The sequence below is a fragment of the Equus asinus genome, chromosome 10 (genome assembly GCF_041296235.1).
Source record: "Equus asinus isolate D_3611 breed Donkey chromosome 10, EquAss-T2T_v2, whole genome shotgun sequence".
NCBI lineage: Eukaryota > Metazoa > Chordata > Mammalia > Perissodactyla > Equidae > Equus > Equus asinus.
This window is the reverse complement of record NC_091799.1, coordinates 56,088,654-56,113,091: the sequence shown is the minus strand read 5'-3', so window position 1 is coordinate 56,113,091 and position 24,438 is coordinate 56,088,654. Positions and strand designations below refer to the sequence as shown.

The window sequence follows — 24,438 nt, the reverse complement described above, 5'->3', positions numbered from 1 at the left end:
ATGGTATTTATTAGAATCTCCAAAATAATCATTGATGATCAGTAGATACCTGTCTTGTTCCTGGATTGGACATCTCTTTACTTTTACCATTTAATATTTTTGCTGTTAGTCTTTAAGTGGGCTTTATATTTTAGATATTTTTCTCTTCCTGTTTAGAGTTAATAGGCAAGCTGTGGAATTGCATTTACTTTTTTAGCTTATGTCATTAGGGTTTTTCTCTTTGCTGTAATGTTCTACATTAGAGGTTTCCTAAAATGGAATGAATTCCTGCTCGTGGTATATAGATTTGATCTGCTAATATTTCATTTAGAAATTTTGCATCTCATTTGGGAAATTGGCTTGGTTTTTGTTGCTACTGTTTTTCTGTCTTATTCTACCAGCTTTAAAGTGGATTAAAGAGGTTTTCATTTTCAAGTCTTATAATTTGAAATCCTTACTTTTTGATTTAAAACTAGCTAAATTAAAGTGTTAAGTCATTTGGCCTGGAGCTGCTTAAAATGGTAGTTTTCCATGGTCTTTTAGGGATTTTCCTCTCACTGTTAACAGAAAATCACCCATTCTACTTTTTTTGGGGGGGGGGGGAGGAAGATTAGCCCTGAGCTAACATCTGCTGCCAATCCTCCTCTTTTTGCTGAGGAAGACTGGCCCTGACCTAACATCCGTGCCCATCTTCCTCTGTTTTATATGTGGGACTCCTACCACAGCATGGCTTGCCAAGTGGTGTCATGTCCGCACCTGGGATCTGAACCGGCGAACCCCAGGCCGCTGAAGCAGAACATGAGAACTTAACCGCTGCGGCACTGGGCATTCTACCCTTATTCTACATTTTAAAAATTATAGCTGTAGAGGTGCATGATATATATAATTAATCTCTTCTGCATTATAGTTATATCTTCTTTCTCATTCCTGATACTGAATACTTTTGTTTTCTAATTAGGCTTGGCCAGGGGGCTCTTTTATTGGTGTTTTGGAAGAACCAGTTTTGGTGTTATCATTTCTACTACCTTTATTTTGTCATTTTAGCTTTTATGTTAATTCTCACCATCTATTTTTTCTTTCGGTTATTTTCTAGTTTAAGTTAAATACTTAATGTATTTTAGTGATAAAAGCCTTTATACCTTTTCTTCTGAGATAGCTTGTTTCTTTTTTCAAGATTTTATTTTTCCTTTTTCTCCCCAAAGTCCCCCAGTACATAGCTGCATATTTTTAGTTGTGGGTCCTTCTAGTTGTGGCATGTAGGACGCCGCCTCAGCGTGGCCTGATGAGTGGTGTCATGTCCACGCCCAGAATCCGAACCAGCAAAACCCTGGGCCGCTGAAGTGGAGTGCAGGAATTTAACCACTTGGCCACTGGGCCAGCCCCATGAGATAGCTTGTTTCTGAAGTATTCCTTTTGTTCAATTTCTGGTTAAGTTACAATTTCTTTTGTGGTCCTTTTTGATCTGAAGATTATTTAACTAATTTTCTAAGTAGACAGTTCTGTTTTTAATTTTTTTGTCAGACATCTTAATGTTGGTGATTCTTAATTTCATTGGAGATATGTACAAAGCCTTTTTGAAATTGTTAATGTTTTCTCTGTGGATAAAGTAAGTGACTTTTAATATTTCATGGACATGAGAAAGGATTGTATTTCCTGATAGGGGACAAAGTTCTAGTGATTTATGTAGGCAAACAAACTACAGGTGGAGAGAGACAGTGTGTAGGGGGATTATATATACACACATGTGAGCACATGTATATGTATTCCGGTTTTTTTTTCCAGACCTATTTGAAAGTAAATTTCAGGGGTCAAGATAATGTCATCTTAAAATGCAGCTCCTAAGAATTAAGGTCATCTTCCTAAATAACCCCAATCTTTTTATCATGCTAAGAAAATTAACAAGTCCACATGTAATAATATGTAGCACATATTCAAATTTCCTCAATGGTTCCAAAAATGACTTACAAACTTTTTTCCCAATTCAGGATCCAATCAAGTTTATTTGTTTTTCCATATAGAATAGTTTCCTTGCTTTTTGTTTTTCAAGGCACGGACATGAATTGTCCAGGCCATTTGTCTTGTGAATGTCCCTCATTCTAGATTTCTTGTTTGTTTCTTCATAGTTAAGTTCAGGTTATGCATTTTGGCAAGAATATAGGTGATTTGTACAACTTATGCATCATATTAGAGTCACATATCAGATTGTTACACTACCGGCGATACCAAGTTTGATAACCTGGTTAAGGTGGTAACTACCAATACAGCTCTGCTGTAAAGGTGCTCTTTTGAGTTTTAGCATCCATTACTGATCCTTGGCTTTGAATTATTTATCTCACTGGTAGTTATCATCCCTTTCTATGTTATTTGGACATTCTCTAAAGAATAGCCCTCCACCCACACCTGCCCCTTTTTTACTCAATTTTTTTTGTTTAATTCATTATTATGATCCATTAGTGTAGTGGCTCTCAAAGCGTCATCCCCAACCGCAACATCATCACCTGGGAACTTGTTAGAAATGCAAGTCGGCATCAGTGATCTGGAGAGGCACCTAGCAGTCTGTTTTAACCAGCCCTCCCCATGATTCTGATGCATGCTCAGATTGGACAACTACTGCACAGTCTACGCCCCAAATTTCGCCAGTGGACACCTGATAGGCAACTGCTTAAAAGGATGAGATTGATGTGAGATATTAGAAGACTTCTCAGATAAAATGGTAAAGTGAAAAAAACAATAGGACCACTTTTGTGTAAAACAGAAAATGAAACAATGTTCTTCCAGGAGTTTGAAGTAGGAGAGGTGAACCTAACATCTTCTTTTATGTCTTACCATCCATGCCTTTTGAATCTAAGTTTTACCAGGAGCTATTTTACTTTGATGATGGAGAGGGAGAAAGGGGAGCAATGTGTGATCAAGTACAACTCAACGAGGGGCCAGCCCGATGGCACAGTGGTTAAGTGTGCACATTCTGCTTCTGCGCCTGGGGTCCACTGGCCCGGAACCGGGGTGTGGACATGGCACCACTTGGCAAGCCATGCAATGATGGGCATCCCACATATAAAATAGAGGACGATGGGCACGGATGCTAGCTCAGGGTCAGTCTTCCTCAGCAAAAAGGAGGCTTGGCAGCAGATGTTAGCCCAGGGCTAATCTTCCTCAAAAACAACAAAAAAGTACAACTCAGGGGAAACTAGCTATAGAAGGGAATGCTTGGCTCACTTGTTCAAAGAGGTTGGAGCTGCTGTGCTTGTGCCTCAAGGACAGAGTGTTCCTTACACCACCTAATGAAAAAGTACAAATCACTCGTGCATTTGTACGTCCTGCATTTTCTCCATTACCCGCTCACTGCACTGTCTAGCAAAGAAACCTCAACTGTAATCTGCGGGATCAACAAGCTGACACGTGGAGGCACCCTACTCTGTTGACTGCGAATCTTCTGACGGCTAAACTTCATGCTGGAAGGTTGGGGTTCAAGTGTCTGCACTGCCTCGTAGGGGACCGTGAGATTCTCTGAACTTAGCCCACTCATTTCTCTGCCAAACGAGGGGTCTGGACATTACGAGCTCAGATCAAAAGTCTGCTTAACCCTCCAATGTTTCTCTTTCACACTCATTTTCCAAGGCCACGGATGGAAGGGGACTGCCAAGACGGGTCAAAAAGCCGCGGTCTCCGAGCTCCCCTGTCGCAACGCCAAGGCTGAATGACCATTTATGCCGGGGGGCGGAGGGGGGGGGGTCTCCCTCCCAGCTGCCGCCGTCCCAACCGGTTGTAACACAGCACTCGACAGAGCTGACAAAGTTCTCTGACCTGTGTGTGTGAGAGTGAGGAAGATCGTCCCTGAGCTAACAACTGTGCCAATCTTCCTCTGTTTTGCCTATGGGACGCCACCACAGCGTGGTTTGGTGAGCAGTTTGTATGTCCCTGCCGGGATCTGACGCCTGCGATCTAAACCCGGGAACCCCGGGCGCCAAGTCAGGGCGCGCAAACTTAACCACAAAGCCACCAAGCCAGCCCCTTTAGGACTTTCTACTAGCGGTCTGCAACGACTTCAGCTGGGAGAAAAGAACGGACAGCAGGACCCACCGCAACCGGAAGACGAGGCGGAAAGGGTGGGGCCGTGGGGCGGAAGGGGTGGGGCGCGCTGCCACGGCTCCCCCGCCCTTCCGGGTATCAATTTAGAGGCGGGAAACGGGTCCGGTTCTGAGGCGGCGTTGGCTGGTCCTCCGCGGTGGCTCTTCGGCCGAGCCAGTATGGAGAAGCAATCCGAGGACCCCGCCGCCGCCGAGCCCGCGTCCTCCGGAGAGGAAGGCGGGGAAGGCGGGCCGCCGCAAGTCGCCGGCGCCCAGGCCGCTCGTCCCGAGGACCGCGTGAGCCTGTTGCTCAGGTTGTTACCTCTGGCCGCTAGGCCGGAGCCAAGTGGGCGTCGTGGCAAGAGCTCCGCCCTTTGCGGAGAATGTCCAGGGTTCAAATTCAGTGTCAGTCGCTTAGTGGCTGTGTGACTGCATCATTCACTTAAGCATTTTAAGCCCCTTTCTTCATCTTGGTGGAGAAAAATGACCCCCCCCCCCCAGCAGAGTTGCTTTCGGGGTTAAATGAGATGCCCTGGGACAAACGTTTAGCATAGGGCCCTCGGGGCCCAGGGAGCGGTAAATCCCCCCTCCTTTTCTTACCCCCTCATGCCCTGGGCCCCCACTTTGCAAGCGGTTTGTGGCGTGCATCCGAGCCCTGAGTCTCCGGGGAGAGGTTGCCGCGCCCCTTTCTTTTATACTTAACGACCCTTTCCAGTCCAGAAGCTTTGTTAACATTTTCCACCAAGAGGGCGATGTTTATACTTTTCCGCTCAGCAGTTGCTGGGGGAAGATTTGATAAGAAGGAAGATCAATCGTTTAAACCAGTGGGCAACTAAAGCCCGTGCCAAATCGACCCTACTGCCTGCCTGTTTCTGTGTGGCCCCTCAAGCTAAGAATACTTTTTATGTTTTTAAATAGTTGGGGGAAAAAAATCACAAAAGGAATATTTAATAACAGTTGAAAATTATATGAGATTCAAATTTCAGTGCCCTTAAGTAAAGTGTTATTGGAACGCAACTACTGCAAGGACCGAGTTGAGTAGTTACAACAGAGACCCTATGACTCTCAAAGCCTAAAATATTTATTTTCTGGTCTTTTACAGAAAAAATTTGCAGACCTGTTCTAAATCATAATAAGGGGATTTTTTTCTTTTTTTGATAAGCATTCTAACTATTTTATTTAGCTTTACCACTGCTTTGAAAGGCCTTGGCTAATAATAAACCTCATAACTTCACTTTAAAAATTCCCTCCTTACAGTATAAAATACTAAAATATTAAACGTATAAGATCTCCTTTTTAATCTCAGTTAACAAGAAACTATTCTTTCAGTGTGTCTTATAAAATGCCAGCCTAAGAAATTGCTCTTTTCTTTTTCTTTTTGATTGGCACCTGAGCTAACATTTGTTGCCAGTCTTTTTTTTTCTTCTTCTTTTTCTCTCCGAAGCCCCCAGTACATAGTTGTATATTGTAGTTCTAGGTCCTTCCGGTTGTGCTGTGTGGGAAGCCGCCCAGCAGGGCTTGATGAGTGGTGCTGTGTCCATCCCCAGAATCCAAAGTGGTGAAACTCTTTGCCCTGGAAGCAGAGCACGTGAACTTAACCACTTGGCCGTGGGCTGGCCCCAGAAATTGCTCTTTTCATTTGGAATTTCAAAACATAAGGAACTTATGCCATGGAGCTTTAGAAATTTGTCTAATGTTTCTTAGCTGCTTAAACAGTTCTCAAAGTCACAAAGCGGCCAGTTTCTGAATTATGAAACTACCACCTAAATGTGAGACATGTTGTAAATACAACTTAATAACTAATTACCATTTTACCCATAGCTTTCCTACTTATTTTATTTATGATTCTGAGGTAAGTAGAATCATAGGACAACTAAGAAACTATATAGATTACCTGTCTATCCAAGGATTAGTATCTTTGTTATTTTTCTGTATCTCCTGACATTGTTACAGTCTGTTGGTAATTTACCATTTTATTTCTTCTTTGTGTAGCAGCTCTCATTAAGCCCCTTTTCAGTGTGGCCCATTAAGAATAAATTCAAAAATCAAATTTTTAACTCTCCTTCACAAATGCTGTTTTCCTGCTGTATTCCATTGTGTCTTCCTCTGAGGCCTTACAGTTCTTTATGTCCATTTTAAATAAAATGAGGCCAAACTGAAAGACTTTAATGCTGATTTACTTATACTCATTTTGTTACATCAGCTTCAGAAAAAGATGAGTTGGTTTATCATACAGTAATGAGTAAAACCACAGTAAGTGTAGGACTTTCTCTTTTCCTTATCTGTTTTTAGGCTGAGAGCACAGACGAAACAACAACTCTTGGAATATAAATCAATGATTGATGCAAGTAAGTATTTTCATTTTCACATAAGGTTTTGTGAGTTTGATGGTGTACAGTACACTAGGGAAAATAAAATCAACTTTCCAAAAAATTATTTATTTAGGGAATGGGAGGGGCAGCATAAAAGTACTATACCATATAAGAAGGCAAAAAGCAGTCTTGCCCCAGCTCTTAGGAACTAGTTAGGGATTCAGGAAATATTCATAAGACAACTAACAATGCAAGACAGTTAAGTTCTGTTGATCAGAGAATTGGGAAATCCCTGTGGGCTGAAGGAATCATAGATCCTGCTACTATTAAGAACTTGAAGATTAAATTAGTGGATCAGATGATTGTTAAGCAAGTAATCTGAGACCTATACTTTGAGGAACACTGGATTATAGGAACGAGAGGCAGAAGGGAGATCAGCTTAAAGATATGAGTGACAATTTTCTGTTTTAAACACACAAAAAATTTAAATTTATCTTTTAAAATTATTAATTCAAAAGTCTCAGGGACCAAGAGAGTAGTGAAATGATGGGTTTAGCCTTCTTAAAGTAATAACCACTTATTGCCACCTGATTGATAAGCCCTTGGGTCACAAGGATAGATGTTGCTGAATCTTTCTTTCTCTGTAGCTTAAAGAATAAAAGCAAATAATACAAGAGTTGTGGAAAAACCAAGGGACATCATAGATGTCTTCATCATTTCACCTGAATCCGTGTTTGAATTTAGGTAACTTTTGGACTCTGCTCAAGCTCTTTTTTAAGGCCATAGATCTGAAGACAGTTCTGGTGTGTTTTCCATACAATGTTCTGGGTTTCTAAAGTAATTTTATGCAAAAAAATAAGTAAATGAATAAAATGGGTCCCCTAGCCTCTTTCCTGCTTACTATAACTAGTAAATTATGGATCTGGGATATGAATCAGGCCTTCTTGCCTGCAAAGCCATGACCCTTCTACTATATCAATAATGCTTAGCTCAAGGATGACCAGTAGGTCACTGTCCTTTCCCTGGAGGAGCTAATGGTCTCCTTGTTTCCAAAGCCCATGAGATGAGCTCTACCTCAGAGATGAGAGGTAGGACGTGGCCAATGCTTTTCCTGGCATGAGAACCCTCCTAATAAAAAAGGATAATCTATCTTCTTAGAGGACAAGGTATAGGGGAAAAGCAATTCAAAATTTGGACCATTGAGGAATTATCTCCATAGGTATTCCTGCCTTCATTCAACTCATTTTTAAGTGATATGTTCCTGCCACCATGCTAGGCATGGAGATATGGTCTTGCACAAGACAGACTTTGCCCTCTTGGAGCTTAAATTCTGTGTAGCAAAATAGGTAAGCAAAGAAACATGCAAGATAATTATGAAATGTGGTAAATGTGATGCAGGAGATAATGGTATGATAAGGGGTGGGGCTGCTTTAGATAAAGTAATCAGAGATGGCTTCTCTGAGAAGACATTAAAGCTAAAATCCAAGTGAGAAGAAAGAGTCATCCTTCTCTTATGTTTCTTGTTTTCCTTGTATTTTTAAGGAATTGTGACATCTGAAAACTTTAGTAGATTTAACAGTCCACACTATAGAATTTCTACAACTAAAGGAAAGGACAGATTTAAAGCAAGCCACAAAAAGTTAGGTTGTAGCCTCTTTAGACTGCATTGTGCTCACCACCAATCATCTAATTTTTATCCATCACCATATATATGTGCCCCTTTACCCCTTTTACTCATCCCAACCCCCTTCCCCTTTGGTAACCACTAAACTGTTCTCTTTATGTGTTTATCTTCCACATATGAATGAAATCATACAGTGTTTGTCTTTCTCTGTCTGACTTATTTCACTTAACATAATACCCTTAAGGTCCATCCATGTTTTTGCAAATAGGATGGTTTAGTCTTTTTTATGGCTGAGTAGTATTCCATTGTGTATATATACTACATCTTTCCCCATTCATCAGTTGATGGGATTTGGGTTGCTTCCCCATCTTGGCTATCGTGAATAATGTTGCAATGATCGTAGGGGTGCATAAGTCTCTTTGAATTGTTGATTTCAGGTTCTTTGGATAAATACCCAGTAGTGGGATAGCTGGATCATATGGTATTTCTATTTTTTACTTTTTGAGAAATCTCCACACTGTTTTCCATAGTGGCTGCACAAGTATGCAGTCCCACCAGTAGTGTATGAGGGTTCCCTTTTCTCCACATGCTCTCCAACATTTGTTGTTTTTTACCTTGGTAATTATAGCCATTTTAAGAGGTGTACAGTGATATCTCATAGTAGTTTTGATTTGCATTTACCTAATACTTAGTGGTGTTGAACATCTTTTCATTTGCCTATTGGCCATCTGTATATCTTCCTTGGAAAAATGTTCATATCCTCTGCACATTTTTTGATCAGTTTGTTTTTTGGTTGTTGAGTTGTATGAGTTCTTCATGTATTTTGGAAATTAACCCTTTATTGGACATAAGATTTGTAAATATTTTCTCCCAGGTGGTGTGTTGTCTTTTTGTTTTGTTCCTGGTTTCCTTTGCCTTGCAGAAGCTCTTTAGTGTGATGTAGTCCCATCTGTTTTTTTCTTTTGTTTCCCATGACTGAGTAGACATGATATTTGAAAAGATGCTGCTATGGATGATGTCAAAAAGTGTACTGCCTATATTTTCTTCTAGGAGTGTTATGGTTTCAGGTCTTACGTTCGAGTCTTTGATCCATTTTGGTTTAATTTTTGTGTATGGTGTAAGATAATGGTCTACTTTCATTATTTTGCGTGTGGTTGTCCAGTTTTCCCAACGCCATCTATTGAAGAGACTCTCCTTTCTCCATTATATGTCCTTAGCTCCTTTGTCCAAGATTAGCTCTCCATAGATGTGTGGTTTTATTTCTGGGCTTTCAGTTCTGTTGGATTGATCTGTATGTCTGTTTTTGTGCCAGTACTGTACTGTTTTGATTACTATAGCTCTGTATTATATTTTGAAGTCATGGATTGTGATGTGTCCAGCTTTGCTTTTTTTTCTCTGTAGTGCTTTAGCTATTTGAGGTCATCTGTTGTTCCATATAAATTTGGGATTCTTTGATCTATTTCTGTGTAGAATGACATTGGGATTCTGAATGGGACTGCACTGAATCTGTAGATTGCTTTAGGTAATATGGACATTTTAATTGTTTATTCTTCCAATCCATGTGCATAGCTTCCCATTTCTTTCTGTCATCATTGATTTCTTTCCATAATGTCTTATAGTTTTCATTGTATAAGTCTTTCACCTCCTTGGTTAAATTTACTCTGAGGTAGTTTATTCTTTTTGTGCTTTTGTACATAGGATTGTATCTTGAGTTCTCTTTCTGCTAGTTTGTTATTAGTGTATAGCAATGCAACTGATTTTTGTGAGTTGATTTTGTACCCTGTAAATTTGCTGGTAGTTGTTGATTATTTCTAATAGTTTTCTGGTGGATTCTTTAGGTTTTCTATACATAAAATCATGTCATCCACAAACAGTGAGAGTTTCACTTATTCCTTTCCAATTTGGATACCTTTTATTTCTTTTTCTTGCCTAATTGCTCTGGCCAAAACTTCCAGTACTGTGTTGAATAGGAGTGGTGAGAGTGGGCACCCTTGTCTTGTTCCTGTTCTCAGAGGGATGGCTTTCAGTTCTTCACTAGTGAGTATGATGTTGTCTGTGGGTTTCTCATAGATGGCCTTTATTACGTTGCCCTTCTATACCCATTTTATTGAGAGTTTCTTTTTAATCATAAACAGATGTTGCATCTTGTCAGATGCTTTCTCTGCATCTTTTGAGATGATCATGTGATTTTTATTCCTCATTTTGTTAACATGGTGTATCACATTGATTGATTTGTGGATGTTGAGCCATCCCTGCATCCCTGGGATGAATGCCACTTGATCATGGTGTATGATCCTTTTAATGTATTGCTGTATTCAGTTTGCCAATATTTTGTTCGGGATTTTTGCATTTATGTTCATCAGTGATATTGGCCTGAAATTTCCCTCCTTTTTGTAGTCCTTGTCTGGTTTTGGTATCAGGGTGATGTTGGCCTCATAGAATGGGTTAGGAAGCGTGCTATCCTCTTTAATTTTTTGGAATAGTCTGAGAAGGAGAGAGATGAAGTCTTCTTTGAATGTTTGTTGGAATTCTCCAGAGAAGCCATGTGGTCCTGGACTTTTGTTTCTTGGGAGGCTTGTGATTACTGTTTCAATCTCTTGTTATTTGTCTGTTCAGTTTCTCTATATCATCTTGGTTCATTTTGGGAGGTCATATGAGTGTAAGAATTTATCCATTTCTTCTAGTTTATCTGATTTGTTGCCATATAGTCTTTCATAGTCTTCTCTTATAATCCTTTGTATTTCTGTAATATCCATTGTAATTTCTCTTCTTTCATTTCTTTTTTTTAAAGATTTGCACCTGAGCTAACATCTTTTGCCAATCTTCTTCTCCCCAAAGCCCCCCAGTACATAGTTGTATATTCTAGTTGTAGGTTCTTCTGGCTGTGCTATATGAGATGCCACCTCAGCATGGCTTGATGAGTGGTTGCCATGTCCATCCCCAGGATCTGAACCAGCAAAACCCTGGGCCACTGAAGCAGAGCACACAAACTTAACCACTTGGCCACGGGGCCGGCCCCTCCTCTTTCATTTCTAATTTTATTTATTTGAGCCTTCTCTCTTTTTTTCTTAGTCTGTCAATTTTGTTTATCTTCTCAAAGAAACATCTCTTAGTTTCATTAATCCATTCTAATGTTTTTTGGTCTCTATTTCATTTATTTTTGCTCTAATTTTTATTATTTCCTCCTTCTGCTGACTTACGGCTTTGTTCTTTTTTTTCTAGTTCTGTTAGGTGTAGTTTAAGATTACTTACTTGAGAGGCTGGCGCAGTGGTGCAGCAGTTAAGTGCACACGTTCCGCTTTGGCCGCCCGAGGTTCACCAGTTGGGATCCCGGGTGCCAACATGGCACTGCTTGGCACGCCATGCTTTGGTAGGCGTCCCACATATAAAGTAGAGGAAGATGGGCATGGATGTTAGCTCAGGGCCAGTTTTCTTCAGCAAAAAAGAGGAAGATTGGCAGCAGTTAGCTCAGGGCTAATCTTCCTCAAAAAAAGAAAAAGATTACTTATTTGAGATTTTTCTTTTTTGTCTAGGTGGGCCTATATTGCTATGAATTTTCCTCTTAGAACTGCTTTTGCTGCATCCCATAAGAGTTGTTATGATGTATTTTCATTTGTCTCCAGGTATTTTTTGATTTCTTCATTGATCCAATGGTTGTTCTGCAGCATGTTGTTTAGTCTTCACATATTTGTGACTTTCCCAGCTTTTTTCTTGTAGTTGACTTCTAGTTTCATATCATTGTGGTCAGAAAAGATGCTTGATATCATTTAAGTCTTCTTAAATTTATTGAAGCTTGCCTTGTTTCCCAACGTATGGGCTATCTTTGAGAATCTTCCATGTGCACTTGTGAATAATGTGTGTTTGGCTGTTTTGGGATGGAATGTTCTATATGTGTCTATTAACTCCATCTGGTTTAGTTTTTCATTTAAGTCCACTACTGCTTTGTTTCCTTTCTGTATGGATGATCTATGCATTGATGTAAGTGGGGTGTTTAGGTCCCCTATTCCTATTGTGTTGCTGTTAATTTCTCCCTCTAGGTCTGTTAATAGTTGCTTTATATACTTCAGTGCTCTTGTGTTAGGTGCATATATATTCATAACTGTTATGTCCTCCTGGTGGAATGTCCCTTTTATCATTATATAGTGCCCCCTTTGTCTCTCATTGCCTTTTTTATCTTGAGATCTGCTTTGTCTGATATAAGTATGGTAATACCTGCTTTCTTTTGCTTGCCATTTACTTGAATTATTGTCTTCCATCCTTTCACTCTGAGCCTATGTTTGTCTTTAGAGCTGAGATGTTTCCTGGAGGCAGCATATTGTTGGATCTTGTCTTTTAATCCATTGAGCCATTCTGTGTCTGTGATTGTAGAATTCAGTCAATTTACACTTAGATTATTGATATATGAGGGTTTAATACTACCATTTTATCTGTTGTTTTCCAGTTGTTCTCTATTTCCCTTGTTTCTCTTCCTTTGTATTTTGGACTGCCATTTCAGTATGATGGTTTTCCGTGATGATTTTCTCAGTTTTCTCTTTAGTTATGATTTGTGTCTCTGCTCTGATTTTTTGTTTACTGGTTACCATGAGGTTTGTATAAAAGATCTCGTAAATGAGATAGTGCATTTTCTGATAGCATCTTATCTTTATTAGCCTAAACAGGTTCCATCCCTCTCTACTTCCCCATCTAAGTTATTGTTGTCACAAATGTTCTGTTTTGTGTTGGGAGTTTGTGATTAAAATGGAGTGTTTAGAGTTATTTTTGATGCTTTCCCTTTATCTTTTATGAGATAATTAATTGTTTGCTAACTTACTCCAATGGAGAGCTGCAATTTTCTCATTTTGTCTATCTTTGTATCTCCTTGCTCAAGGCTTTGTAATCCTTTGCCTTTTGTTTCAGGTATGAGGGCATTCTTGATCATTTCTTGTAAGGGAGGTCTAGTGGCAATGAACTCCCTAAGCGTTTGATTATCTGGGAAAGTTTTTATTTCTCCATTGTATCTTCAGAATAGTTTTGCTAGGGGCCGGCCCAGTGGCACAGTGGTTAAGTGCACATGTTCTGCTTTGGCAGCCCAGGGTTCACCAGTTCGGATCCCAGGTGCGGACATGGAACCGTTTGGCAAATCATGCTGTGGTAGGTGTCCCACATATAAAGTAGAGGAAGATGGGCATGGATGTTAGCTCAGGGCCAGTCTTCCTCAGCAAAAAGAGGAGGATTAGCAGCAGATGTGAGCTCAGGGCTAATCTTCCTCAAAAAAAAGAATAATAGTTTTGCTAGATAGAGTATTCTTAGCAGTTTGGAAAAATACTTCCAATAAACTTGAAAAGTTTTGTCTTTCAGAGTTGTGAATATATCATTCCAATCTCTCCTATCTTTTGGGTTTCGACTGAGAAATCTGCTGAAAGCCTGATAGGGGTTCCTTTCTAGGTTATTTTTTTCTGCCTTGCTGTCCTTAATATTTTTTCTGTCATTGACTTTTGCCAGTTCTAATGGTATATGCCTTGGAGAAGGTCTTTTAGCATTGATGTAATTAGGAGTTCTATAGGCTTCATACACTTGTGACTCCATTTCTTTTCCCAGGTTTGGGAACTTCTCAGCTATTATTTCTTTGAAGAATAATCTCTGCTCCTTTCTCCCTCTGGAATACCTATAATCCTTATGTTGCTTTTCCTAATTGAGTCAGATATTTCTCGAAAACTTTCTTAATTTTTTTGGTCTTTGTTCTTTTTCCCCCTCCACCTGAAGCATTTCTCTATTTCTTCCTCTAAATTACTCATTCTGTCCTCCATAATGTCAGCTCTATTTTTTAAGCTTTCTAGATTATTTTATCTCATTCATTGTGTTCTTCATCTCCAGAATGTTTTTCTTTTACAGTTTCAATCTGTTTTGTGAAGAATTCCTTGTGCTTATTAATTTTATTACTGAGTTCATTGAAATGTCTTTCTGAATTTTCTTGTAGCTTGTTGAGTTTCTTTGTGACAGCTGTTTTGAATTCTCTGTCATTTAGCTAGTAAATTTCTGTGACTTCAGGATTGATTTTTGGAGACTAGTCATTTTCCTTCTGCTATGGAGTGTTAATGTAGTTCTTCATGGTGTTTAATGAAGTGATCCTTTGCCAGCGCATAGTGGTAGTATCAGGTTGCAGATTCCACCTGCCACCACTGAGAATGGGGCAGGATCTCTGTTTTCTGAACCAGCTGCATCTGTGGAAGTTGTGCCAATAGGGTTCATCTTCATTTGCTTGCTGGGTCTCACATGTATGCACAGACACTCTGGTTAGGATTCGCAGCCTTGCTGGGACCAGCCAAGGTGGTGCGGTAGGCAGGTGTGCGGGAGGGACGCTTTCTTTCATGCACACACAGGCCCACTCTGCACTCATGGGTGGTTCACCTCGGCTGCTACACTTGGTGGGACAGCCATGCAGTAGCTGTTCTGTGCCAGTATGGAGCAGTCCTATGCGCCAGGTTGCCACTCCGAACGCAAAAGTGTTCATGTGCAGGCCTGCCTGCTCCCTGCCTCCTCTTACAGTCACACACCAGCTGCTGTGTGAGGACCTGTGATGTAGATTGCTGCTGCTGGGGATCAGGAGGGGATCCGCTCACCTCCTTCCACTGTTTCCCCAGATCTAGTACCCCTACCTTCAGATATATGGCTGCGTGGATCTCTCAGACGTCCTACTGTGCTTTGTAGGGAATCCTCTGTTGGTTAATGAATGTCCGTTTGGTTGTTCTTTAGTGGGGGCAAAAACTAACAGCTCACCCCATCATGATGCTGACGAATATTTCCTGTTTTTGAATGCAATTGTACATGATATTTAAAATTTTTAATTTCTTATTGTTTGTTGCTAATATATAAACTTACAGTTGATTTTTTTGACATTGATCTTGTTCATTTTTAATCCCTTTTATTTTCTGTCATTCTAAAACTGTTCTGTACGATTTGGTAGCCACTAGCTCCACATGATTGTTGAACACTTAAATGTGGTTTGTCCTCGTTGAGAAAGGCTGTAAACAGAAAATATGCATGGAAGAAAAGATTGTGAAGTATTTTATTAGTAATCTAAAACTGATTACATGTTAAAATGATAATGTTTTGGATCTATAGGGTTAAATAAGCTATATTCAAATTATTTTCACTCATTACTTTTGTAATGTGGAAACTAGAAATTGAAAATTACGTATTTGGTTTGCATTTGTGGCTTACATTATATTTCTGTTGGACAGTGCTATTCTAAAATGTTACTAACTTCAAAAAATTATTTATTTGTAGATGAAGAAAAAACTCCAGAACAAATGATGAAAGAAAAGCAAATTGAAGCGTATGTCGTACTTTTAAATTTTATTTGAGGTTTTTACTAAGACTTAGTAATATTTTCTGTCTTAGAATATTGTCTTCCTTTTTCCTTTCCTTTATTTTTTCAAGTAATTTGTCATGCATTTATTGAGAAGTTGTTGTCATGGGGTGTAGACTTACATGTGCTTATGTGAGTGGTCACATGACCACTTTTGGCATCCCCCTTAAGAAGACACTTAGAAAAGCATCTCAGGAGGCACCAGTTTATCAAATTTGTAAATGCATTGGTGTGGTCAGCTGTAGAATATTTTTATTTAGATAGAGGCATTTTACTTTTTTCAAGGGTTACTTTATACATTTACTTCAATAGTGACTTTTCTGATATTGCCGAAATTCTTTTGTTCATGCTTCTTTGATAGTAAAATTGAAGACCAGGAAGCTGAAATTGAAGAGGTGAAAATTGCTGTGGAAATGAAAAAGCTTGCATTAGACAGGTAACTATTACATTTTATGTATAAGTATTGAATGTAAAATGAGTAGAGCAGGAGGTGGAGGGAATGTTTTAATTAGTCAAAATGAATTAATCAAGTGAAATGATGATTAGATAATGGCCACACAAATTTTGAGCCCTGAGAGAAAAGCTACATGATTCATTAATATCTTCATTTGAAGAAGTTACATAAGATAGAGTCAATAACGAACTGTCAGTTAAGACAACAGGAGGGTGAGGTTAAATCCCATTCAGTGTTTGAAAGGATTAGTTGGATTTATTTATTTCATTAAATGTCGATCGAGTTAAAGAATTGTCAGTGAGTTTAAATATATTTTTAATTATAGGTTTTGCATTTGTATTTTAAAATTCATTCAACAAATATTTGAGTGCTTACTATGTCCTAAGCTTTGTGCTAGGTGCTGGTATATAGCTGTTAATAAGATAAACATGGTCTCTTATAGACTTGTGATCTGAATTAATAATCTCAACTAAATGAAAGACTCTTAAAATTACTTTTTTGTATCTCCGGCCTTACCAGATGATTTTCTTCATACATTTAATTGAAAAGTAGTTAAAACCCCTTTCTTTAATTGCTTCTAGCAGTGAACTTTTTTTCCTTTTCCTCATCTCATATGCTGGCTCATTATATACAACATATTTTTTAACTAAGATGACTTGAGAGCTATTAAGATATCTCCTTTCAATGAATCAAATTTTTGTGTGTGTGACAGAAGAGAAGAAATGACTCTAATATTGCTGAGTTGATTGCCTTTTTATTATTACTTATTTATTAGCTATTTGAATTTAAAAGTAATTTATGGAGCTTGTGTGTATGCAGGCATATTTTAAAGTTACAGACCTCTTTCCATTTCTGGCTGGTGCTGATCTGTGTAGTGCCTTAATGCTTAATACTTCTTCCAGGCTCTGCAACAAGGTGGATAGCTTGGAGAGCAAAGCTTGGTCTGGATTTCAGGTCTACTGGGCCCTGCAGCCTGGTAACACACAACCACATGTAACAGCCCCATCCATCTTTGTGTTATTTCATATTTCTGTGACTTGTTTATCAAAGTATTTCCCATACAAGTAGATTTTAAAGCCTACTTATGTTTTATGTTATAAATAGAAATCAATCTTGTCATTTTTAAATTTTTCTTTTCAATGTACCACAAATGTTATTCCTGTTTTATAATGAAAGCATTTTTCCTCTCATAGGATGCAACTTTCAACTGCACTGAAAAAAAACCTGGAGAAAACTGACACCAAGACTAGGTACTTTTTTTTTCTGGATTTGGTAAAGATGGGAATAAGAAGGGAGAGCTACATAATGACTTTAGTTTTGTGAAATTTTTTTTCTTAAATTAATTGTCACTGCCTTCTACGTGTATCTCAGAAATAAGAAAAGTGATGGAATTTTTGTGGGCCCTCAGCATTACAACAACTTTTCTAGTTGTGTTGACATCTTATTCAGATTACAACCCTAAGAAGCAATGGAAGTTTTATCCAGATAGTCTGAAAATTTTGAAGGGAGGTATTGAAAGTTAACTTTGTTCAGTATTTACTGTAAAATGGGAACAGTGCTATCTCATTTAATGAGACAATAACAACCCAATGAGATAGGAAGTATACTCCTCATTTTTCGTTGGCAGAAATGAGCTTGTATACATTAAAACAATTTGCCAAGGAATATAAAATAAAGACTTTGGTAGTCAGGGTCCTCTATAAACTGCTCCTAAGTGTCTGACTTCAGGGGCCTTACCTGTGATCTTATCTCCCAAAGCTCTCAAAATCTTGTGATAAAAAATCCCCTGCCTTTAGCACCAGAAGAGTGCCGAGATGGATCTGGGCACTTCCCCTATCTGGGCATCTTAGTCCAGACTGATACACATTCTACCATATTCCATTTAATCCCAGGATTACATAAATCCTAAAATCTGAATTTAGGCTCTCGCACTATTGCTCCCCCATAGAAGGAGAGCTTAAAACATTCTTGAGTTAAAGGAGTACAGGACGGATTCAACATACTGACTTCCAAAGACGATAGAAAGGTCAAGTAGGCCGAGGCAGTGCCTTTAGCATGTTTTAAAGTTTACAACCAAGTACAGCTGTAACTAGTAGGAAATGAGTTCAGCTCTCCCAGGTCTGTGCAAAGATTCCTTTTTTTCAGGCTCCCCAATAAAATTCTACAATATTTCTTGTGCTGGCTGATTATCAGAATAATTAGTATTATACCAGTGATCATATTGCTGGTCCCATCCCAAATCTGCGGACTCAGAATTTCTGAAGACGGGGAGCGGCTAGGGGAATGGGGGAACAGCTGGCAAGCTACATTTAATAAGCCTCCCAAGGAACTTTGTGGCAGTTTGAAGTATGAGAACCACTGTTCTTGTCCAGTCTTGTTTCACACCCTTTTCTTCCTGCCATAGCCGATTACTTGATCTAGGTGGTCTAGGTGATTACTGCACATCCTTTAAGATCCAAGGGCTTTCCCTTGTTCTACTCTGCACACAACCGTTACAGTGGTTCATTTTGATTATTGGTTGTAATGAAACCACACTATGGGTGTGGATTTATTCTCTCCCACCAGATTCTTTCCTCTTTGAAAACAGGTATTGTGTTTTAGTCTAGTTTGCATTCCTGGTGCCTGGCACAGTTCTTGGAATGTAGTAAGCACTCGGAAATATTTGTTGAACAAATGAAGATAAAAAGTAGCTTATCCAGTGAAACTGTCCTGTATGGTGGATACATGTCACACCAAGAGTGACCCCTCATGTAAACTATGGACTTCGGGTGATAATGATGTGTCAGTGCAGGTTCATCGTTTGTAATAAATGGGCTACTCTGGTGAGGGATGTTGATAGTCGGGGAGGATATGCCTGTGTAGGGGCAGAGGGTACGTGGGCTTACCTTCCACTCAGTTTCGCTGTGAACCTAAAACTTCTCTAAAGAATAAAATCTATTTTTTAAAAAAGCAAGCTATTAGGGTTTTTCCTCCCTAAAAATGAGGTTTTTAGAAATGTTCCTACATGTTTAAATTTGATATTCTTTGTCATCTGTGACCAAAAATTTTTCTAGGGACATGCGTCTTTAATTTTAAACAGAAATTTAGTTTATATCAAACTTTTCCAGATTTCTGTTGTTAAGCGATGGCTTTCTATTGAAGTATACAGTGAATTAAATGAAAGTAAATATATACTAGTTGATTTCTTCATTAGATTTATTATTTTTTAACTAAGGTTAACAAATCATATTTTTTGTTCCTTTTCAGTGTGCTCATGGATCACATGAAACATGTATTAAAGCTAAATAAATTAATAATGAAGTCACAGCAGGTAACTTTGCACATTAGGCTGCTTATGCATTCTCATGTTTTCAGTAACACTTTCTTGCTGGTAACTGTATTTTTTATGATTAAATAGGATTACCCAAAGGGACTGGTATGGTTAGAATTCACTGTCCTTAAGTTTTCTCTCCCTTTTTCATAACTCCATTATTTCTGTCCAATGTTGCTAATTATCTACTTGTAATTTAAGCTACTGTCCTATCTTTGTTGGTGGAAATAAAGGAATCGAAAACTGGAGCTTTCAAAAATATGAACTAATAGATAAAATTCAGTGACTTAGGTATTAAAGATTTGTTCTTAGGTAATGTGCCTTAATCTTTATTTCTATTAACAGGAATCGTGGGATTTGGAGGAAAAATTGCTTGATGTTAGGAAGAAGAGATTGCGTATGTAGAACAGATTTTGTTTGTTTTTTTGGTACACACATTTTCACTCACTATGGAGATTGATAAGGCCAAATCTCTCAGTCACTGAGAAATTTCTTAAAGTTCAAATTTTCTTAAATTTTGGACATGACAGTTTAAAAAGTAGTATATAAAATGTATTTTGCTTGATTTATTTTTGTTGTTTTAGAACTTTAAATCACAAATTTCATACATTCTCAGTGGGGGGAGAAAATCAAATTATTCAGAAAAGTATAATGTGAAAGTGATGCCTCCTTCCTGTGTGACTACAGTTAGGTATATCTCATTCTGGGCCTTTTTCCACAGCCATGTAAACATATTTATATATACATAATTTTTAAATGATCAATTGATACATATGGTTCTACAGCTTTTTAACTTAATGAACACGAAATGGCTTTTTGCATTGAAATTATTAAAATGTTTATTTCAAAAGTAGTACACATTCTCTATAGAAAATTTGGAAACAGAAAAGGATCATAGAAAAGTTAAATTTTTTATTTTACCATCAAAAGATGATCAGTCTTAAATGCTTATTTCTTATAAAATAAAATTGGCATCATTTTATTCTGTGTTGTATACTGCTTTGTTCATTTAATAATAGAGGCATGATTTGTTACTTTAAATATTATACAGATTTTCCTATTTGTAAGTAATCTCAGGGTCACAAGTAGTTTTGGTCATCTGATCAAATAACCCTTTGGATATTTAATTTTTTTCCATTGCTTTCCAACCTTCTTTTGATACATCAGTGTCAAGGAACCAAGCTCCTGAGACACACCCATTTATGTTTTTAAACAGTTTAATTCTTAGAACATTTTGGGAATTACAAAAAATAGTTGATGATGTTTATCCCTGGAGAAGGGACTTTTACTTTTCATTAAAAATTTACCTTACTGATATGTCATTTTCATAAATAAAGGAGGAAAAAGTATTTCCTTACATATATCTCCTGCCTATTCTTTTGCCAACCCAGAGTAGTCCTCTTTGACATGATGCCACTGCAGACATTTGTAGACAGCTATCATTGTCATACATACACACGTTGACCATTTCACGGAGGGCATTACTAAGTATAAAATTAAAATATTGGTATTTTGCACTGGGGAAGTCATTTTCAGATCAAAATGGAACTGCAATCTAAAATGCTACTTATTAAAAATTTTCTCTTGACTGAAATAACCAGGAACTCTTCTGCTTCATAAATTTTCAAGATTCTTATTTGTAGAACTTGTCATATATAGTATATTGTTTTATTTTTACTCATAGAATTAAAACAAGCTTCAGAAAGTAAGCTTTTAGAAATACAGACTGAAAAGAACAAACAGAAAGATGATTTGGACAGTATGGAAAATTCAGACAAGATAAAAACCATACAACAAAACCTACAGATGGAGATACAGATTACTACAGTTATTCAACATGTGTTCCAGGTAACATTTACATAAATTAGGAAGGGAGCTAAAGAACTTTTTTTAAATGATTGATTATATTAGTTTCAGACTTACTTTCAGTTAGTCTTTGATCTTGACAAAATAATTCAGTATTGGTCTGTTTACAGATAGTATCTGGAATGCATGGATATTTAATATTTAAGGCTTTGATTTTTTTGTTATGGTTAAACCTCAGGCATTTATGTGGAATGATTTTAGCAGCTCTGTGGTGGCAGAACGGTGTAATGGTTGAGAGCATTAAACTCCAAGTTCGGAGGTGGGAAAACATACATAGAGTGATGGGAGTCTAGATTGCTACTTAATAGTTGCTGACCATATACAAATAATTTAACTTTTCTAAGCATCAGTTTCCTTGTTTAGAAGGAGTGGTTGTGAAAACTAAAGAAGATAATTCATATTAATCTGTTTAGCACAGTGTCTGGCCCAAGTAAATTCTCAATAAATGTTGGCAGTTACTATGTCAAGTTTTAAATTTTATGTGTTCCTTTATTCTGGAGTTTTTTCATTACATTTAGAATTATAAATTGTCTCTGGAACTGTTGAGATGAAGTACTTAAATTACCAGTTTTCAACTCTGAAGATACACAGTTAAAACTGCCTATTATATGTAAAACAAATGCCTGTTATGTGTAAAGCATATCCTTGTAGAATAAGAGGGCTTATATCTGACCATAGAAAATTCTTCCCCAGGTCTTATGCCTACTTTTTAGTAGGGGTGGGTGATTTGATTAGGAGTAACCAAATCCCCTGGGGTAACCTCAAGTGGAGGATTGCATCATAAGTACAGAATCATTTACATTTTCTTTGGCACATGTTCCTTCCTACTGCTTTGAGACTTCTATTATTCTGCATTTCTTAATTTTTATTCAGATCCTCTAAATTAGTGTTAATTTTTATTTAATGAACTCACTGCCTTGTGAAACAGAGCATAGCTTTGGTCAACTTAGGAGCTCTCTTTGTTCCTAAAGGAAGATCAGCCCTTAGGAGATCATTCATGTTTGAATGCTTGCTTCTATCTGCCTTTGTAAATATGACTGGAGTTACATAAACTAGCTCTTTTGTTCACTTACAGTGAGAATATGCCTTATATAAAACAGCTCAGTGGTTACCAGGGGAAGGGGGGTGGGAAGTGGGCACCGGGGTGAAGGGGAGCACTTATGTGGTGACAGACAAGAAATAAGGTACAACTGAAATTTCACGATGATGTAAACTATTATGAACTCAAAAAAAAAAACTACTGCCAAAAAAAAAGAATATGCCTTATATAGGCCTAAGTTTTTAATATTTTTATATATAACAATATAATACTTATACTCTAACATCTGTTTTAACAGTATTTCAATTAGTAACTCAGTAATATTGAGCCATAGTTTTTCAAAGAATAATGACCAGAATTTTCAGTAATTATGACCATAATTATTCCTCCATTTTCTACCACAAAAACCTTCTTCACCTTTTTCAGGGTCTTGAAACTTTGCAAGGGCTGAGAACCAAGCTCTTCTTTTACCTCTTTTTAAAATAGGGCATATTACATATGCTGAAATTGTTTTACACCATGGAAGTGCAAAATGAACTCTGAACCACAGCTGCAATCTTTTTCCTTTAATTTAGGATCCACTGTGCGGATCCTTAATTAGGTAAAAACTATCCACAGAAACGGATGAAGCATAAACAACTGTAAACATTGTAAATATTCCCTAGCATTAGGGAATCAAGGCTAAAGCCTTACTGAAAGTGGAAATGAGAATACAAGAACATATTACTATTTTTTCTCATGATCACAGAGTAAATGTTCACACCTAGTTCAGTGAATATTTGATAAGATCAGTGAAAGAGGATTTCTAAAATCTTCTTCTGTGAACCAGCACTGATGGCCTAGAGGTTAAAGTTCTGCACACTCTGCCTCAGCAGCCTGGGTTTGGTTCCCAGTCATGGAACCACACCACTCGTCTGTCTATAGCCATGCTGTGGTAGCAGCTCACACAGAAGAACTAGAAGGACTTAAAATTAGAATATACAACTATGTACTGGGGCTTTAGGGAGGAAAGAAAAAAAGAGAGGAAGATTGGCAACAGATGTTAGCTCAGGGCAAATCTTTCCCAGCAAAAAAAATTAAGAAAGAAAGAAAGAAAAAAGAATCTTGTTAAAGTTTTCAAAGTACTAACTTTAATTAAAAAAATTTTTTTTTTTTTAATTACAGAACCTCATCTTGGGGAGTAAAGCCAATTGGGCAGAGGATTCTGCCTTTAAGGAAACTGTTCTGCAGCTTGAGAAGAATCTCACCATGATCTAATAAGAATTCTATTTTGGCATTTTTTGTTTCTGTCTTTGATGTGTAATTTAAATAGCAAATTTCAAGTCAAATGTTTTTTCACTGTTTTTGGAATTATTCTAATATTGCTTTCTTTTTTTCGCTTGAGTCAACACTACAACATGGAATCTGTTGTTTGAAATATGATAATTAAAGTGATTGGCATACTCTAAAAGAATCTGAAAATCTTAGCCTTGAAAGGATCCTGAAAGACATCTAGTCCAGCTTTCCACTGAATGTGGACATTTTTTCTACAACATTCCTGGCAGTTCCAAACTTGCATTTGTAATACCTCTGTGCATTTATTTGTTTGTCAATAAGATATTAGAAAAATTAGAAAAGCGTATCCACATCTTTATTTTTCTTTCAACTGTCAGTTGTATTTTATTCAAATAAATCTCATTTTAGATTTATCTCACTACAGATTCTTTTTTTTGCCTCTTTTTTTATTGTGATATAACTGACATATAATATTGTGTCAGTTTAAGATGTACAACCTGTTGATTGACCACTGTAGCATTAGCTAACATCTCCATCATGTTACATGATTATCAATTCCTTTTTGTGGTGAGAATATTTAAGATCTAGTCTTAGCAACTTTGAAGTATACAATACAGTATTGTTAACTGTAATCACCATGCTGTGCGTTAGATCTCCAACACTCATCTTCTAACTGCAAGTCTGTACCCTTTGACTATCTCCCCAGTTCCCCCACTCCTCATCCATAGCTTTAAACAGAGACTCAGATAAAGCACCTCAACCTTGAGAAAGAAAAACATATCCAAAGTGTTAATAGTTATGGTTGTCATAGAGGAATTGTGACTTTTTCTTTTGTATTTCTATATTTATCATGCATTACTTTTATAAATTAAAAAAATGAATAAATGTAACTCTGTCCTATTAAAAAAATAAAACTTGCAACCTTTTATAGCATCCCATTCCATTTTTTGGAAAACTCTAATTTGAGCTCTTTATTAATTTGGAGCTCTTGATCATATTTGGAGCTGTAGATCAATAACAGAAATACAGAGCTTTGCCTAAATTTGAATTCTAAACACTTTTTGGCATATTAATAGTTTTACTTCATTTGTTTTGATAAATCATAATTTATGTGTAGTTTTATTCTTTTTACCACAGTGTATTCTTGGAAATTGTCTAGATAAA

At 37.5% G+C, this 24,438-nt stretch overlaps 1 protein-coding gene and 1 long non-coding RNA gene across 2 annotated transcripts in view; one reads left to right on the top strand and one right to left on the bottom strand.

The window, feature by feature from the left end:
• LOC123286658 (uncharacterized) overlaps positions 1 to 24,438 on the bottom strand; it is a 32,467-nt gene that overhangs the window by 2,848 nt on the left and 5,181 nt on the right. The window lies entirely within an intron of this gene.
• Positions 4,100 to 23,685, top strand: CENPH (centromere protein H). Its single transcript, XM_014855329.3, has 9 exons — positions 4,100 to 4,360; positions 6,339 to 6,394; positions 15,249 to 15,297; positions 15,692 to 15,766; positions 16,978 to 17,034; positions 19,031 to 19,094; positions 19,440 to 19,491; positions 20,779 to 20,942; positions 23,164 to 23,685. The coding sequence occupies exons 1-9, from the start codon at positions 4,227 to 4,229 to the stop codon at positions 23,254 to 23,256; spliced, it is 744 nt and encodes a 247-aa protein (XP_014710815.1). The 5' UTR covers positions 4,100 to 4,226; the 3' UTR covers positions 23,257 to 23,685.

Bases quoted from the DNA above. Each gene is read 5' to 3' on its own strand.
- CENPH (XM_014855329.3), top strand. From the start codon at position 4,227: ATGGAGAAGCAATCCGAGGACCCCGCCGCCGCCGAGCCCGCGTCCTCC. The intron at 15,298-15,691 runs GTATGTCGTACT...CTTCTTTGATAG, and splicing joins AAAGAAAAGCAAATTGAAGC to TAAAATTGAAGACCAGGAAG. The intron at 17,035-19,030 runs GTACTTTTTTTT...GTTCCTTTTCAG, and splicing joins AAAACTGACACCAAGACTAG to TGTGCTCATGGATCACATGA.